Genomic DNA, 18,616 nt, shown 5'->3' with positions numbered 1-18,616 from the left:
ATTGGCTGCTGACATTGAGGCACCTGATTGAAAGAAGCTGATTCCCACTACATGGATCATTAGTCCTTCCTGAATCGCCAGCTCCTTACAGATCACTTCTCACGTGCACAAAATGGAAATACCAAAAATCCCAAGACTGAGAATTTTAGGTTTGAGTAAAGCACTTCTGTAAGACTCCAGCTTACTTTGACAGGACTTTAAAATTTTTGGAGCCTTACCTTGAATCCACTCCTGCTTCTTCTTTTTATCAGAGGCACTGATCTCGAAGCTTTTATCAAGACACTTTATGAGAAAAAGGCATTTCTTTCCATCTTTGTCAGGCAATGCCTAGAATGGATAACAGGATTGTTGTCACAAACTTTTAATTTAAAGTTGTATTCTCGAGCCCTATTTCTGCAGTTCCCTATTACAAATTCCACTATTAATAATGTTTATCAAAAGAGTGGGTATGGACTGTTTCATATGAAGTAAAAAAAAACATTGTTAATTAAAGCTCTCAGGAGGTCCACCATGCTCACAAAAAAGAATAAATTCCTATCTTTAGAGACAGTCATGGTTGGTTGGTTCTTGTTTTTTGTTTTCTTTTTACCTCTACACAACAGTTGCCATCCAGTATGATGTCTCCCTTCTTGTCCTTTAAATCTTCACTTACATAGTAGGAAATAATATTGGGTTTTAGTACAAACCACCGTTCTGTCCAATTTTTCCTTTTGTGACCTTTTTTCAACATATAACCCTGGAAAGGAAAAAAAAAAAAAAAGAAAAAAGATTAGATGATTAGATGAAATGCTTGGCCCGTGTTGAATCTCTTGGTCTTTTGGTTGGGTGGCCTAAAGGTCCAGAGTACCCAGAAAAGTTAGATCGAGGCCCTACAGACTTCCCCTCCACATTTCCATTCCTAATACCAGCACACTGGTACTGCTTAGCCCATGAAGAACCACCGACTGTTCTTCTGTCCTGTTTTTAAGTAACAGGGTTAACTGAATAATTATTATTATGACAGTATTAAGTCACTGTTGTGTGTCTTTGGTCCTCCTTGATGACCTTTACCAGTTAATTTTCTTCATTCAAGTAGACATTTGCCATCACTGAAATTCATGGCTATTGCTTTAATCACAGATGTTATAAATACATATATCTATATCAACCCTGTTTGGATGCACACCCCAGTGATAGGTATGGACCTAGACACGCTGTATCACCATCTCAGCACCATCTGGGGCACGTTCCCAGGTACAAAGCAAGAGCACCTCTGTCCTGGGGCAGCCCCACCCTGCCAGGACACTCATTTACTTCACCCTGCGACAGAAGCGGTGCCGCACCAGCTGCTTCTATGAGTACATCCGAGAAACTGGTAACAGAAGCATTGTCTTGGTGGCTTCATTGGATGGGAGACAGCAACACTGCTCAAGTCTGGATTTTGCCTTAAGAGAACCAAGTTGTACCTTGATTTACATGACATCAAGGTATTGACTCACAGTATTTTACTTTTACAGAAAGTTGATTCGGTCACCTTTTAGGAAAAGAGAAACACTTGTAAGCCAGTCCTGAATCTTGCTATTAGAAAGTTTTTCAAAAGAAAGAAGAGAAGGCCACACTTTGTCACTGAGCTTTGAATACTGAATATTAACTTATCTAAAATATAAGCACTGCTACTAAGTGCAGGTGTACTAGTTACCCTTTTATACTTTACCCAGTATAGTGATGGCAATTCCAAAGCCATCTCCTGGAAAAGACTCCTAACTTCACAAGATGTTTCAGTTCCAGCAGGAATTGGACCACCTATATTGATAAAACTATGAAAAAACTATACAGAAAGCACTGTACCCAAAATATGTCAGGTTAGGAGGATGGAAAAGTTGGAAAGGAGACCACAAACATTTTTCTCTAATGTCTATTAGCTATAGCAATTTTGGAGATAAGCAAACAAATGTGCTCTGACAAAACCAAAGGTGTCTTTCTTTATAGGCCTGGGGGAAAGAATCAGAACAGTTGGAGGAGCTGTTTGTGTTTAAAAAAACAAAACCAGAGACACAGAAAACAAAAACCCTTCCTCAACACACATGGCTTGGCTGTGCTCTGCTCTTCCAGCTTGCTAAGTGTGGCCAGAGCCAAGGCCGTGCCTATTCCCCTGATATTCCACCTCCTTGCTCTAGGACAGGAATGCACAAAACAGCTTCGCCTCCTCTGTACTTGGGTCCGAGGTCTGGGTGGTCGCAAGGGCGTGTGAAGGACTCCCACAGCTTCACTCTTGCACGCCCTGCACACTCAAAGTCATAATCCATTTTTTTCCCCTTGCTTACATACTGAGATAATCTTCTTTCAAAGCCAAGCCACGCTGATATTTCCCCTATGCAATTTCTGCAGAATCTGCATCTATTATTTCTGCGCATCAGCTTCATTTCTGACAGTTTCAGGAGGTATTTTCAAACCAGCATTCACGAGGGACGCTTATTTCAGGAAACTAAAATATGACAGATTTAGTTATGACTGCTACCGTCCACAGTCACACAAAAAAACAGGGGGGATAGGGAGAGACAATGCCCTTTTAAAACCAGAAAGCAATCCAATTTCCTTACAATTTTCAAGTGGAAGGACTGATATGACACAGGTTATTTTATTTACATGGTATTGTGCAACAGGATGACTTCATTTTGCACTCAACTGTGTGTGTGAGCCCACCCCAGCCCTCACCTCCAATAGGCAACCAGGTCTCAACAAAAATAGACCTCTGCATTGTTCTGTGGATATTCTGAAGGAATTTCCTGTTCCAAGACCTTCTGATGATTTCTTCAGAACACTGCCAAGAAAGCTTTTTTTTCCTCCTCTCCTTTCCAAGAAGCCAAGAAATCATAGACAAATAAAAACATCTTATCAGGTAAAAGTCATTTTTAAATAGCTAAGTAGGCTCTGCTGTGACCACACAGAGATATTTGTATTTCCCATGAAAGAAATACAGTTTTGAAGCCATTACTATGCTGATAATCTTGCCACTGGAAACCTGGAGAAACCAGAGACTGCCAGGAGCTTGCTATGAATGTAAAGGCCAGCATGAGTTTTTCTGTTTGAGTACAATTTGTTAATCAAGTCACCTGCTAAGCAGAACAAGGAAGAAAAAAACTCTGGAACTCATCTGCAAGTTTTTGCCGGGCTAAAGTGGGGCAACTTAGAAGCAAACATTTCAGCTGGAGCAGTCCCTTTCTTTGTACAGAGCAGGCTGAATACACAAGGTGTATCAGCACAGCTTTGCTACATTTTAACTTCAAGTGAAAAAAATACATATATTTTTCGAAGATTGAAGAGTTGTGACAAAAATAAGAATTGACAGTGCGTGGCAGCTGTTCTGTCAGCTCGCAAGGAATTCATGCTATGGTGTAAGGTTGTATTTCAAGACAGAGCACACTTCCTTTCTAAAAGCAACTTCTCCCAACAAGCAACTCATTTACCATACTGCAACAATGACAGCACTCTGAAAAGCTGCAGTTTCTCCAGTAGAAGTAAAGCCATATTAAAGAATCCTTACAAAGAATTGATCTGGTTTCTCCCTGCTCTTTATCCATCAGGCAAAGAAATGTCAGTACAAGTTTAACATTTTGTAATGACGCAGGAACTTGTTCCATCTTAAAACATTGGTTCTCAGTGGTTCTTACCTGTTTGAGTACATCTAATATGAGCTCATTGAAGACCTCGTTAATTGCCATCGACACTGTCTGTCGGTCCATCCCTTTGCTGAACTGCCCGCTTCCGATGAGATCAATCAGCTCCCAGGCAGAAAGACCCTCTCGGCTGGTGTTGAGAGCAATCTTATAGTGGTCAAACTGCTCTTGCTGCCAGCCTGCTCCCATTGCTTCAGTGATTTTTTTAAGTAAGTATTCGATCTGTACAGAAGTATACACAGAAATTAATCATTTTCAGCAGACATGAAAATCAAGTGTTTCAGAGCTACAAACTAAGCTTCTTCGAGAAACTCTCCCTTACAGCCAGGTTCCTACGTTCACATTCAGGCCTCGGAATGTGCACAGCTTAATTAGCAAAGATTTTATGTTCCTGTAGCCTTCTGTCACAGCTGAACTTTTGACTGCCAACCCCAGCTGCAGCTACCCTCTTCATGGCAAACAAAGAACCGAACCTGTGAGCCTCCGGCAGCGTTCAGCTGCCCACAGAACCCACGGGACCTTCCCTGCAGCACCTTCCGAGCCATGACCACGAAAGGGTGAGAAAGCAGGAAGTTTCAAGAAGCGTTTGTGGGAAATAAAAAGCAAACAAATTGCAAACAATAACAGTAAAGTGACAGTCTGGACAAGATGCCAAATGAAAAACCACCAGTCTGTGACCGCATCTCTTAGTCTTCACCTGGCTCCTCTTCTCCAGCCACTCCGCCACGGGACATAACGTTGGCATAGGTGCCAAGAGAAGCAAAAGAATGGATTTTTCACCTCAGCTTTTACTGTTTCCAAAATGAACTCTCTTTCCGCCTTTAATCTTTCATCATTCTGTACACATTACCACAGGGCAATACCTCTAATAACACTACTCAAACAAATGCAAGAATGTAGAAGATGGGAAGACAGTTGGTTTTTTGTTTTTTTTAATTCATTTATAAACCCATCACTCTTTGCTTTTCAAGCGCCACAATATTTTTAAGCTGAGTCCATCTACAGCTTTATGCATGGGGAAAATTGCTCTTTAAACAAAATACTTAGTGAGAGCCTTTCTACAAAGGCCTCTGTACATCAAAGTAAAAACCACACTTCGGAGTTTCTGTGAGGCCATACGATACCCATTGCAAAGCTCAACCCAGTGCTGAAGACAGCCCAAGCTAACGTCACCTCCTGCGGGTCTGGGTGACAGCTGACTGCTTCCTCACCAGCTCCTCGCGTCCCTCCCAACAGAAGCCGCACGCTGCAAGGCAGAGGTGGGGAGGGAAAGCGGCACGAGCCCTCCAGGTGCTGTCTGTGAGCACAGAAAGGAGCGGCTTGCTTTATGTGCTGTGTTTCTGAAGGTTAGGCCTGATGGACGGCCCGCTCCACTTCCAGCTCACCTATGCTAGGGATGGTTTTGGAAACACTGAGTGACTCAGGAGTCTGAAAGCCATTAGCAAAAGTGGCTCAGGTGGATGGTGTGAATGTGCCTCACTGGAAAACTGAATGCTTTCCAGGACTGTTTTTCTCACCCCTGATGTTGCTTCACCTCTGTTCCTCAGCACGGCTTGAGCACAGATGGCAATTCCTCCTAGGGCTAAGGAAAACCCCAGCCAGGAGAGCTGGGGATGTTTCACCACGGAACAAATGACCTTTCAGCTACAGCTCAGAGCCACCTTTCAGCTGGCCCAGCAGGCTTTTGAGCTGAGCACTCAGCAGTCTCTTCTGCGTAAGAGGTTTGGGAGTACAAAGAAACGCAGAAATGTTTTTCCCCTGCCACATTTCACGACAAGGGCTTGCCAAGCCTCGAGCTTTTGGTGCAGGGCACACGCTGACTGTGGCTGCTGCTTCTCCCTCTCACAGCTGGTACAGGCAAATCCCTTCTCTTCCCTCACACCCGTGATCAAGAAGCACATAACCAGGGCACACTCATCTCACAAAGCAGTAAATTACCAAACCTGAAATTCACCTTCTACAGATGGGTGAGGTTTCACTACTATTTCAGCTCAGTAGCTGTTCTTAGCCTTGCAGCCCCTATTCTAACAGCACGTGGGGATTAACGCCGCCGCAGTGACACAGGGGCTACCAAAAGCCACAGCACTGCCAGGGGGGAAAGTTCCCGTTGGCAGGACGCGCCTTTCCCTCGGAGGCACGCCCTCACAAACTGCAAAAGCAAAAAATAGCAACAGCAAAAGCTTCACAGCATGCAAGAACGGCAGCACCACGGACTTGTTTCAAAACAAACCTAAATGCTGATGAGCTGAAATGATAATCGATACAGGAATCGCTTCTTCTCACGTTAGAAATAGGTTCTGGCCCTGCGAGCAGCGTGAACTCTGAGCTGCGAGTCTGTGCTTCAGTTGAAAGGGAAGCTAAAATAACTAAGGCGTAATTAAGAAGGTGTTGTACTTGCCAAAATGCTAGATAGCAATTAAAAAAAACTTTAAAATTTATTGTTCTGATTTCACAAGCTATTACCCTGCCTTGAGGCACGCGATTCTCAAATTGCTTTCTCCAAGTACTGGGACTCACTGTCAGAGAAAGGAACAACAACAAAAACATCATACCTGAAGAGATTTTTTTCCCACTTCTTTGCACAAACCATATGAACAATGCACATACCAAACTAATGGTCTGGAAAAGAAATAATGCAAAACTGTGCCAAACTGTTGGCTATTACACGGTATCACATAATGCACTAAAAGCAAGCACTAAATATAATGCACTCAAAATATTATTTTATGTAATTTGTGCACATTTTTATTTCAATTATTGGAACAGATTTTAGCATGTCAGTCTGCTAAGCTCCCAGCTACAGGTGGCTAACATCACCAAAAATACCAAAATCCCAGTCAAGTGTGTATTTTAAAATAATGAGTTGCCTTAACTCATCTTGTATGAAAGGGACTCGTGCGTGTTACAGTCTAGTTTTTGAAATAAAACATCTCAAGCTTTATCTTCCTTCAGCTATGCACAGGGCGAACCAAGGTCTCCATGCAGATTATTTCTGGTGTACCTGCTCACCAGCAACGAGCGTTGGGGTGGGCTGGGAATACGGATCGGTGCGAGGTAAGTACAAGCAAGTAAATTGGATCTGGCAAACATGGAAGCAGACAAGAGACCATTCATTGCGTGCTCAAATGAGGAAGCTCAGAGAGCAAGTGACATTTCCCCTCCTCCACAGGGGCACGTCCACTCAGCAAATAACTGACAAACGAAGCACGCTGCCTGGCGCATAATCTGCTCTTGTGGTTAAGAAGTAGAGCGTTAAAAAGCAAATGTGAAGCAACATTTGCTGCTGCTCTGACAGGGCCTTACCCACTGGGACAGACATAACACGGCTGGGGGTCATTTCAGAAGGACTGACACTGCACCCGCTGTTAGGAACCAACTGGCTCTGCAGCATGGAAAACTGATTGCATCCCAAAGCAACGTTTTTCAGACAGAACTTTGTCAGGAGGAAACAAAAAAGAACATAACGAGCAGAGGCTCTGGAAGGCAAGCTGTGCAACCTGCTCGATACCTTCTTTCGGAGGACAGTTTTTCTTTTCCTCTGTTTCAGTACCTATTTGTTCTTCCCTTCCAGATATTCCTGGCACTACTCACCACAAGGAATGAAGTTCCACAGATGTTTCACATTTTTCTGATATATAAGTGCATCTCTTAGAGAATGAAAAAGGAAAAATAACATCGAGGCCTTCATGCCCAGCAGAGCATGTCGGACAAGACTATTCTGGTTCATGCTATTCAAATAGGGTTTGTGACATTAATAGTACAGATGTAAAAAAATTTTAAAAAAATCCACACGGTACAAAATTATGTGGAAGCACATGTTACTGGGCAAGAGATGTGAAAGCAATTATATCCCATTTCACAGCCCTCATCGATTCCTTTCCCCACCCCATCATGTACTCCAATACTCTGAAGCCAAATGCTTGATGCTGCCTTTCCAACAACCACAAAAAAATCCCTGTAATAGAACTCACTGAACCTCCCAGGTAACGACGACTCCGGAACAATAGTTTGTGAGAACCGTGTTCATCATCCAGTGTAAAACTTTTTTTTTTATTCAACTGAAATTAACATTAAATAGTATATAAGTTCAACTCAAAAAACAGTGCCCAAGAAAGTCCTAAGGATAACTTGCTGCATAGCCTGAGAATTCTCTCAGCTTCCACAGCAGTCAAGGAAAAACAGGAAGAACTGATACAAGTCAAAGGTTTCCCTTTGCCCAGAGAAGCTGTGGATGCCCCATCCCTGGAGATGTTCAAGGCCAGGCTGGATGGGGCTTTGGGTAAACTGATGCAATGGGAGGCCCAATCAGAACCACCACACACAAAACTTTATTCTAGTTGCATCAGTTTTGTTTTTATTTCTGAATGGCTAAGGTTCAATTCCCAATATTTTGTTCATTGTATCAGTTTCTGAGGATAGAATGCAAACAAGAAAGCAAAAGTGTCCAAAAAAAAACATTTCTGCAAAAAATTCCTCCAGAGGAATCACCACTGGACAGCTTTAGACTTCCACCTCCCAGGCTAAGAAAAAAAAAAAAACACACAAGATTTGGATCCTCTCTGTACTAAGTGGAAGGATTAGAAATGCCATGTTAATACAGCTGGAGGATGAACAGAAGATGACTGTACAAATCCTGCTTCCTCAAGAAGTCAGGCCTAAAAAGCAAAGATAGCAAACGTATTGGGCTTACTTAAAACAAGTTATGCAAATGCTGTATTGCAACACTGCTTGCAGTGCACAAGGGCAAGTTTCACCGTTAAGGATGGCCCTGTAACAGCTAACAACATAGCACAGCTCCAGGCGATACAGCATTCCCCAGACTGCAGCCACATGCTCAGAAATAAAGAAGGGGAAGTGTTTGGAAACCTTTTTATAAAACAGAAAACAGCTGGTTAAACAACACGAAAGCACACAAACAAGACTGCAACAACTAAAAGGGGAGACATAAAGAAAGCTCATAGCAGACTGGAAATATTTTTCCTCTATGCCAGCAGCTCTCTCCACATCTCTGCCTGTTAATTTTTACCTTCTTGTGGCAGAGGTAAGCCCTGTGAGAGCTGAAGCAAGCACATATTTGGATGCCTGCATTTCAGATGATCTAGTGGAAGGGACCGGCTGTGGGGATGGAGGCAGTTCCCACCTGGGCTCTTGCCTTCTGGGCACACGAGCTGCTTGGTAAAGCGCTGCCCACTGCAACAGGACACAGTTCTGCTGTTAGCCAAGAATGATATTAATTCTGAAATCTGTCCATCAGGACTAATTTTAACTCAAGCAAATAAAATCCAGCATTGTTCTTCTCCAGTCCAGCTGAAATACCACCTTTGCTCAGTTTACAGAAACATTTCACTTTGCACGTACTCCAGCTTCTCACTTGAAAGGAGAGGGAGCTTTCAGCTTTGATGCCATTTTGCATTTCCTAGGGACACTTGTGGATCTCTGTTCTTCCCAGCTCTCCTGCCTGCTCCCAGCTGCCAACCAGCAGCCAGCAAAAGCCACAGTGCAGTCCAAAGCTGTGAGCAGCTGAGCCTGGTGCCTTCCACAGCCCACACAGAGGGCACAACCTCTTGTGCCTGTGACCCAGCATCTGTTTGTAAGCACAAGGTCACATCCCGAAACCACACACCCTGACCCAGGCCCTTCCCCATGCTGGGTTTCACTAACCTTACTCCCCTCAAAGGCCCGGCTGCCATCCCGCCTTCCACAGCAGGTGAGGAGCCCAGGCCAGGCGCTGCCTCTGGATTTCAGTCCAGCCTCTGCTGAGCGAGCAACTGGGGCAGCTTCTGGCCCTTGTACCACCTTGCTGCTGCTTCTAAATTTCCCCTTTGTAACTGCTTTCCTTGCTCTCAGTTTCTAAAGCTCTCCTCAGCTTGCAGCTCTGAAAACTTTCCAAAGCAGACTGTGTCCCACTCTCTGTTTGAGCAGCTGTGACAGCAGCTTCCAATTTGCTGCCTTATCAACACCTGGGCAGGGAATCGAGCCCTAATGCTTTGCAGGTGGGGGCAGCCCCTCCACTGTTAGCTTGCTGATATGAAAGGCCTAACGCAGCAGCACGAGTGCAAATGTACACAACGCTGGTATGAAGGAAAGGCAGCAGGGTCAACCTTCAGTCGAAGTAGCACAAAGAAGGTGAGATCACACTCAAGGCAGGGAGCTTTCCAGATAAGACTGCTCAGGCGAGTGCAGAAAGAGTTCATTTCATTAAAATAAGAAAATAACATATCAGATGTGCAGACAGATCTCAAGGAGCAGGTCCTCTGAGGAGGAGGACGAGAAGGCACCCTTACAGCCACATGAAGGTGTATCAACACCTTCCCTGCGGGTGTAAGAAGTTCCCTCTGCCATAATCCTGCCATCCGCAAGAGGTGACTGCAAAAAGCAGTCCCCTCTCCAGCCTGGAAGTATGATGGAAGTTTCCCAATTACTGTTTCCCTAAAGCCAACCAGAAACTGCAGGAAGCTGCGTGTTGCAATATTCACAGCCAACGATAAGAGAAACAAACAGGGCTGGAGGAGGGCTTGCTCCCTGGCTGAGAAGTTACAGTGACTCATGAGAGGTTTACATTTGTCTTACCCAAACATAAATACTGCAGAACAGCAACGGTTCCATCACCCTCCCATCTGTTCTATCACACTTGGCAAAAATCCCTTCTCAGAGCTCATTCATGCGTGATGTGGAAGTCATTTTTTAATTAAATGACAGGCAGTGCTATAACGTGGTAAAGACTAAATGTGTAACCAAGTTTTTTTTTAACTTGAGAGGCATAAAAAGTCAATGGAAAGAAAAATACCTTGATTAGGTATCACTGCCACTCTGAATACTATTGAGATCTGTTCAGATGAAAATTCTCAGTATCAATACAAAAATTGCAAGTTTGTACAAAAAAGGCCTTGGAAATCTGGAGTTTAGGTGTAACATTTAAAACAAAACAGAAGTAAACAAACCAAAGACGCAAGAACTTAAAAGGCAGATATGGAAGGTCACACAGAGAAAACAATATATAGAGAGATAGATATTCAGAAAGCAGTGTATATATATTTATATTTATAAAGCACCTATCAGCATATTGATAAACACTCCTGAAGTAAAACTTTGCATCTCTACTTTTGGAATTTTGAGTAAAAGAGTGAGTAAATGTGGAATCTTCCGGAAGCACAGACAACTCCAGGAGGGCCGACAAAGCAGAAAGGAGTGCATTGAAAAGACAGCATTCCTCCACTGGCTGCCACATTACCTGTGTGGTCTAAGGCAAAAGGTTAAAGAGTGAATACAGGCATTGTATGTGATAAAAACAGAGCAGCCTTTCTTTGCCAGGCTCTCGAAGTGTCCTTTAAGACCACTGCATAGCTTAAATCTTGCCGTAATCAAGGATATGCAGACATAGATCCACCCTGGAGTTTTACAAATAATCCGAGTTAACGGGCAATACAGGTTAACCCTGGGCATTACAGAAGAGAACAAAAGCAGACAACAGTAGCTACAAGAGCTGGAGAACCTCCTTTGGGCCCAGCGCTGAGTGCCAACAAGCAGCAAGTTGCCATTGGCATCGGCTGGCTGCGGCAGCACAGCCCAGGGGCTGCCTTGGTGGAGGGGTCACGAGCAAGCACCTGAGAGCTGGCAGCTCGGAAGCATCCAACCATGCCAACAAAGAAGGAGATGTGAAACAGCTGCCCTCAGGCAAGCCAGGCTGCCCAGCCCAGAGCACAATGACAAACCAGAGATGGGCAGATTTGAGTCCCAGGTTCAACAGCCATTAATGGCTCTCACCTCCTTCCAAGGCCAAATTTGCCACCACTAAGAAAGGGAGGAGCTGTGCTGGTTTTTATGAACACGATCTCCACCTCCTAGAACTGAGAACAACAAGAAGAAAGCAAGAAGACTGTCCTATTTCTCCCGGGAATGTAAAAAGGCCTGGTGGGACCCTATCATCACCAGTCTGGCAAAACCACAGATGTGCAGAGCGAAAGCCTCCTGTGAAAAAGCAAGCAGTAAGGCAAAACCAAGGGGTTCACTTCGATAGGCAAAAGGCGCTCTCTCTACTTCATGGTTTGGCACATCAGCTCAGAGTCACCTAGTTATGCCATGTTGGCTGACTCTAACTTTTCAAAAATTTCTAAAAATGTGTTAATTGGTAACTCCAGTGCTGTCCTGCTAACCCCGGGATTCCTGCAAAATGTTTTGCAGAAGACTGTTTATGCCTGGAATTCTGATCTTTCTCCTTCTTGCCTCACCCCTCCCCAGAGGGAAAAGCTTTAAATTGTGAAGATTCCAAAATCTTGCTTTAGGTTTAAAATACCTATTTGAGTATTGCCCCTACTTGCTCATGCGCTTAAGGCATGAAAAGATCTCCCTGGCATTTTGCTCACTACAGTCTATTCCTCCAACCATTTCAAGCAAGAGTGTTCAGACGGTGGCTGCTTTTGTTCAGAAACAGACATCATCTGAAACCTCTGTACTTCTCCTTTTTATCAGGAGGGTGACATGAGACTAAAGATTCATCTTGCAAGTCGTGGTAACACAGAGCAGAGAGGAGAATTTTTTTTAGAATCACACTGATGCACTCACTGTGCAAAATTTTAACCACATATAGGCAAGGGCAGTGATTAATTATCCCAACATGTACTACTCGTGAGTGAGATGAGAACCTGAATAGCTCCAAGTGCTTGTACTGGACAGTCGTCAGAGACTGCAAAATAAGCTGTGTACTGGGGGCCAGCCAGCCAGCACATCCCACTTGCTCTGGGCTGTTTAAATGACAGACAAAAATAACCATCAGTATCTAAAGCATCCTGCAGGATCCCCACATATGCATCCCAGAAGACAAAGCAAAGCACCTGAGGCCTTCCGTTATTAAAGGAGGAGAGTTAAAGTTTTACATCAAAAGAAAAAAAATCTCTGAAATCTCTAGGGAGTAACACCCATTAACATAGCCCAGCTGGGGCACTAGGCAAAGTGATGTTAAATGGCACAAGTTTTTTTTCTTACCTCCTCGGGTACAATGATTAATGGATATTTGTCCTCTGATAAGAAGTTAAAAATAACCCACACTTTAAATGCATCTTCATCACTGATCTGCAAAGGACTCTTGGAGAGGTTCTTTTTAGCACAGAGAGTCCAGCACATTCTGTTGAATTCAACCTTGTCGAAGTTTCCTTGAACCTAAAATGAAGAAATTGAACCCCAAAAAAATTAATATGCATGAATGGCACAGGATAACAGACAGACAAAGTTTAACAGACAAAGTCGTACTAAAAGCACCAAGGAAATTCTGGTTTGCAAGAAACGTCAAGGCCCAAAACGAGCACTGCCACAGCCCGATCTGATTTCCTGCACCGGGCAAACTACAGAATTTCTGCCAGTCAAATCTGCATCCAACCTCCAATTTCTGGTCGAGTTAATAACACCCTGACTTCATGTGAAGGAGGCTACAGTGCACTTTGCGTTTCTGCTAGCCTTAGCTCCCAAACCATCCTCATGAACATTTTTAGCCCCTGCTGCCCTTCTGTTGAGCACTAAGACACAACATAGTCAATCTGGAAGCCATTATAACCAAAGCTACATGTGGACACGCTAGAAGTCACACAGGAACAGTAATTGGAAAAGACCATGAATGTTTTCTCTTTCTCCGACTCCCAAATCTTCACTTTACTGATAAAAAAGTTCCTCAACTGTGTTATCCTTTACCATACCTAGCATCTGTATATACGCATCTGTGAATTATTTACATATCCGAAAGCTCTCATTTCCTCTATTTTGTTTTTAAACCCTCGTTTGTGTTAGAGATTAAATATATTTATCTCCCTGTAGCCTTGCCATGCTATTTCTTTGCTGACATGAACCTAACGAAGACACGGCCTGCACTGTCATGGAAGTCTCTTGAGATTTTGGAAAGCATGTGTAAGAAACAGGGTCTTGCACCTCCTCTGGGAACAACACTGGTCATATTCTTGGCCATTTTTTTATGATACGCCAAGCTTGGATGCTGCAAGGACACCATCATAAGCTGCACTACTTCCTATCCAGGCTGGTACCTGGTCAGGTATAATGGAGGGTGAGCCACGGTGGCTGAAGTCAAAGTTAGACGAAGGAAGTGGATCGACTGATGTGGGTGGAGGAAAAAAAGAAGGCCAAGGTAAACAGGAAGCCAAGCCTTTGCCCACCAGCACTTTACAGCACAGTTTCCAGGGCTGAAAGGTGCCTCCGGGCACCACAGGCAGGGCACCTCGGCTGTCTGTTTCTGGTTCATAAATTCTTGAAGTTCATTTGTGCAGGGTGGAAGGGGAAGGGAGGAGAAAAGCCCACAACGAAAACCAAATCAACTTCACAGCAAGGTCCACGCCACACAACCCCTGGCTGGGCTGCTTTGGCTCCTTGGCTGGCAATGCTGCGCTCCAGCTGGCTGTAACAATAATCACTCCACAGGAATAATTACTCTCCAGATGTATAAGAAATAATTTCTAAACTGCTTCAAAAATGTAAAATATTTGAACAGTTTCTGAAGTTATACTTCAACTCATTTGCAAAAGTCCCTCTAGCTTAACTAAGAAACCGTAAAAATAGAAAAATTTCAAACAGGAGGAACTGATGACCAAAAAAAACCCAAGTCAAAAACACATACACATGGTGCTTTTTATTGACACAGGCAAAACATATTTCTAAAAAACAGATTGGGTCAAAGACTACACTGGAATTTCAATTTAAGAAGAATTTCCCAAATGGCTTTAGTTATTGTGAGACTCTACTACGAATCTTATGCTGATGCCGTCTTGATGTGAAACTAAAATGGGAGATTTATGAAACTCAGCTGAGAAACCAGAATTTCTATTCCATTCGGCCAGGATACTCACCCTGCTTGCAACCTGCACTAACATGCTTAATGCAGGAAGGAATCCTTGCAAAGAGATTTTTCCTGGGCGCTAGTACCTGATTTTAATTGTACTTCAGAGTTTGTCCAAATTATTTGAAGTCACCTTATTATTTGGAAACTTCTACAGTACACTACAGCTGCACAGCAGCTATTGCTTTTATTTAGTAATCTGTCTGAATGATGGAATATGCGACATGAACCAATGCTGCCAGCTGCTTAGGGTCTTAGAGATAACACATACTGGCAAGACACCTACTTTCCCCTTCTGAGAAATTCAACAAAACAGTCAAAAGAAAAAATGCAGCAAACCCCATACAATTTTCTAGATCTTAAATTTATACCTATAGGCAAAGTTTAAATGACCATCATCAGTAACCTACCCTTATAACAACAGAATACCCATATAACAATGTAAGGGTTTTCAAATGATGCCCTTCATTGTCTGCCCCCCCTATGACTCTCCCCTGCTAAATAAGGCATGCTGTAAAGCACCACCGCCAGCATTACTGGAAGGAAACAACATTTTCAATTGGTATTAAAAAACACGCCTTGTAAACACTGGAAGACATCTAATGCAGCTATGAACCCAGGTAAAACAAACAGCGAAGATGTTATCTGTCTGCTGAGTAACAAGAAGCACGGCACTGGAGCACATCATTCAGACAACACGAGTTATTCAAATTATTTATTCAACTTTCCTATTTGGATAAAGAAAATCGTTGCAAACTCTTTGTCTCATCAGACTGGCAATTTTGCCTTTCTTGATGATTATTTGGTTTTATATACAGAGGCTCTATTGCACCGTAAATTAAGGTAAGCCGGCACTAAAGGATATAAAAAGTGACAATTGCATTTAAGAGTATCACAAGGGTTATTTTAAAAGATTACAAAGTCTACCCAATAAAAATATAACAAAATTCCTAGAGTCACAGTTACATATCTCTTTTAAAAGAAATATAAGGATTCATTCTTCAAATATTTTGCTGGCATTTTAAGGCAAAATGCCTTGAGATCAAGCTCTCTCGTAAGCCAGTTGCTCAAGAAACCAGAAAACACGTAACTGGGGTTGAGAGAACTTCCTCTCTGTCTGGGGTGATGAAGTACTGGTCCTTCGTTAGCAGCTTTACTCAGCAATATGAATTAATACCATTTGTCCTACAGTCACCTCATCTAGAAGAACAGACTATGCCTTGGAAGAATAAAGAAAGAAGAGGGTTCTTGTTTGCCTTTTTTGTTTGCTTGTTTTGAACAAAGGAGCCGTGCCATGACTCAGTGACTCATCCCACTGCACGTTGTCTTTTGGCCTGACGTGAAGTCATCTCTGACTGCTGTGATGCCACAACCGGTCCACAAAGGTAGCCTTCTGTCTGAAGAATTTCTCTGATTTTTAATACTACATATATAAACTGTTTTGAGACATTTAGTCAGGATTAAATAACGTGAAGTTACTGGCAATTTAATACTGTTCCCTACCATTTCCAGTTAACAGTTAGGATGAACCAATGCTATTGGTATAGCATGCAATCATGAGACACCAGAGTAGGGTATGAATTAAAAAAAAAAACTAGGGTATGAATAATAATAATAATAAAAAACTACACAGTCGCAGTCTTTCCTTTCATAAGAAAGCAAGGCAGCATGCCCTGTGCTTCTGCCATGGGGTAGGACGACGGCCAGAGCAGCCAAATGCTGTAAGTTCACACTGACTGCTTTATGTAACCAGGTCTTTCATTTTTACATTAAATTAAATTATTTAATAAATCCAATTGTTCCTCATTTCCATAACTTTCTTCCTATAAATGCCTTTTAACAATAAAGCATGCTTATACTTGAAAAAGCCCGCTGTCTCTTTTTTTAATTTGCCTTAATGGCTTGCTGCTGCCTACAAATGGTACTAACAAAAAAAAAAAAAATGTGGTTCAGCCTCTGGAATCCTTCACTTAGAATAAAATATGGCCTTCCTCCCCCCCAAATTTGTATACAAGCTGCTTGGACTCTATCAAGTCTTACAGGAGCTCAAATCACCAATACTAAGTGGAAATGAGATCAAAACAAGATTTTCCAATAGGAAATAGCCAAGGCAGCCAGTGGGTACCCTGTAAGTGTTAATTATGTTATTAATGGCCAACAACGGCCACACACAAATCAGCACAGACTAGAGAGGTAGAGGAGCTTAAGACATATGAAGCTTTTCCTGTTTCCAGGGTGACAGACTGCATCTCAGGTACATACCGTATTTTTCACCTGTATTAAATGTAGATTAAAGTAGAGCAAAAATTAGCAAACTTTGCTTTGGAGCTCACGGAATCCCCAATTGCCACACTGGACTTTTCAGCAGCAGGACTTACCATAAAAGAAAGCAACCACCCGTGTATCCCTGAAGCCACAAAAGCAAAGCTTGAGGGTTTCAGGGGCCAGCCACCAAGAGTAAGAGAAACCAGTGGTACTGAAGCTAGCATGTACATACTGTAACACAGGCTGCTTTGTACTGTCCAGACCAGTTGCTCAGCTGAATTTGTCAGCAAGAAAGCAAGACAGCTTTTTACTTTCAGGAATTTTAACCTAAATCTGAAACATGCAGCTCCTCGAGGTCAGCTCTGGCCCAGGGATTGCCTCCACTCAGAATAAGATGAAGAGCGGTGGGAGGGAAACCCTGCTGGCCTGGCAGAGCTTCCCCCAGAACAACACACAACATGAACCACAGAAGACCAGGGAGTGCTCAGGCACCAAGGGAACAAACTTGTGAGATGAAACTTAGCAGCACTCCCTGACGTTACCCACTGTCAATACCTGGGGGATCTGTTTATTAAAATCCCTCATGAATAGACATTGCAGATATTTTTCCCATCCTGTTGGCAAAGGAGCCCATGGGAACTTTCTGTTATAGCCATAGTCTAAGGTGGGACAACCTATAGGTCCAAGACACTTTTGAATCGTTTTAAGGTGTGGTGCTTTACGAACACGGTTCTGCATGAGCACAGCTCAGATAACCACCAGATGTTACAGGAACCAGAAACCAGGGAGAGAGGAAAGAAGCAAAGAGCAGTGCACCCTGTCATTTTAAGGCACAGGCTCTCCAGATCACCAGACCTGCCACCACGCAGCAGAGACGCTCACAACCAAAGGTCTTCAGAGCAGGAGGCCTCCTGCAAGCAAAGGCCGACTGCAGAGACAACACCCTAAGCAAAGATGCCATGACACAAAACCCGGTAAAGGGCAAAATGGAACACAAGAACCCCAAACTTACCTTTTCCAAGATGAATTTGTTTAAATATGGCATGTAACCCTGATTGGAAACCGGTCCTTCATCATCATCCCTAAAGTGCTCTTCCAAGGCCACCGGGTCGTGGGGAACATTTAACACCGTGCACAAGTTGTGAGAAAGGACCTAGGGACAGAACAGAAATCAGTGACACCACTGTCGACCTCACCAGGCTGTCTCCCCCAGAACAAAGCGACACCTTCATATCAGCATGAGTTCTGCCCTGAAGGTTTGTCAAATTTTTATATCCTTATATATGTATATAAAGATACATAAAGGTATCTAAAGGTATATAAAGTCATCTCCAAGACTGTGACTGCTTCCCACAGTTCCAGATTCACAAAAGCAGTGTGATTACAAATACGTCTAGTATTAACTACAGATTTCTCTCCCCTGCTTGCTTTTGGATTACTTTTCAATATTCTCATCGTGTTTTAGACCGTAAAGGAAAAGCAATGCTACGGAAAGAGGAAGGGCTGAGATGTGCTTCTCCAAGTTTTATTTTAAAAGGGTATTTGCATGAATTATGTCAAGACCTTAACACCCACCACCTCTCATGACTGTTCTTCAGAAATCGCCCTCAAGAAGCTACATGCTTGGCTAGTTTTAAGGAAGTACAGAATTGTTGAAAACTAACTGGTAGCCAACACATCTGAACTTCTTCAGCGCGGGCCGACTTTTGCACACCCAAACTGACAGCTCAGGACCAACAGGAAGGCAGAACCAGAGTCACAGCTGCTCCTCTGCCACCAACACTTTCCTAAGAAAGTAAGATTTAACAAAACAAAGCAAAACAAGAGAGATTTAGATCAGATAGAAGAAAGAAATGCTTCA

At 43.1% G+C, this 18,616-nt stretch overlaps 1 protein-coding gene across 5 annotated transcripts in view; it reads right to left on the bottom strand.

Moving 5' to 3' along the window:
• SWAP70 (switching B cell complex subunit SWAP70) overlaps positions 1-18,616 on the bottom strand; it is a 36,337-nt gene that overhangs the window by 12,123 nt on the left and 5,598 nt on the right. For 4 of the 5 annotated variants that reach the window (XM_072039401.1, XM_072039400.1, XM_038179382.2 and 1 more), the window contains exons 2-6: positions 17,768-17,908; positions 12,639-12,812; positions 3,651-3,878; positions 590-736; positions 219-327 (exon numbers count right to left, since the gene is read on the bottom strand). In XM_072039401.1, the coding sequence (XP_071895502.1) occupies positions 219-327; positions 590-736; positions 3,651-3,878; positions 12,639-12,812; positions 17,768-17,908 (799 nt within the window). Of the gene's footprint in view, positions 1-218; positions 328-589; positions 737-3,650; positions 3,879-12,638; positions 12,813-17,767; positions 17,909-18,419; positions 18,543-18,616 lie in introns of all 5 variants that reach the window. The other variant, XM_027461617.3, reaches the window with a different exon arrangement.

This window comes from Anas platyrhynchos, chromosome 5, assembly GCF_047663525.1.
Source record: "Anas platyrhynchos isolate ZD024472 breed Pekin duck chromosome 5, IASCAAS_PekinDuck_T2T, whole genome shotgun sequence".
NCBI classification, from domain to species: Eukaryota; Metazoa; Chordata; class Aves; order Anseriformes; family Anatidae; genus Anas; species Anas platyrhynchos.
The sequence above is the reverse complement of the archived record's forward strand: the minus strand, read 5'-3'. Positions and strand labels throughout refer to the sequence as shown.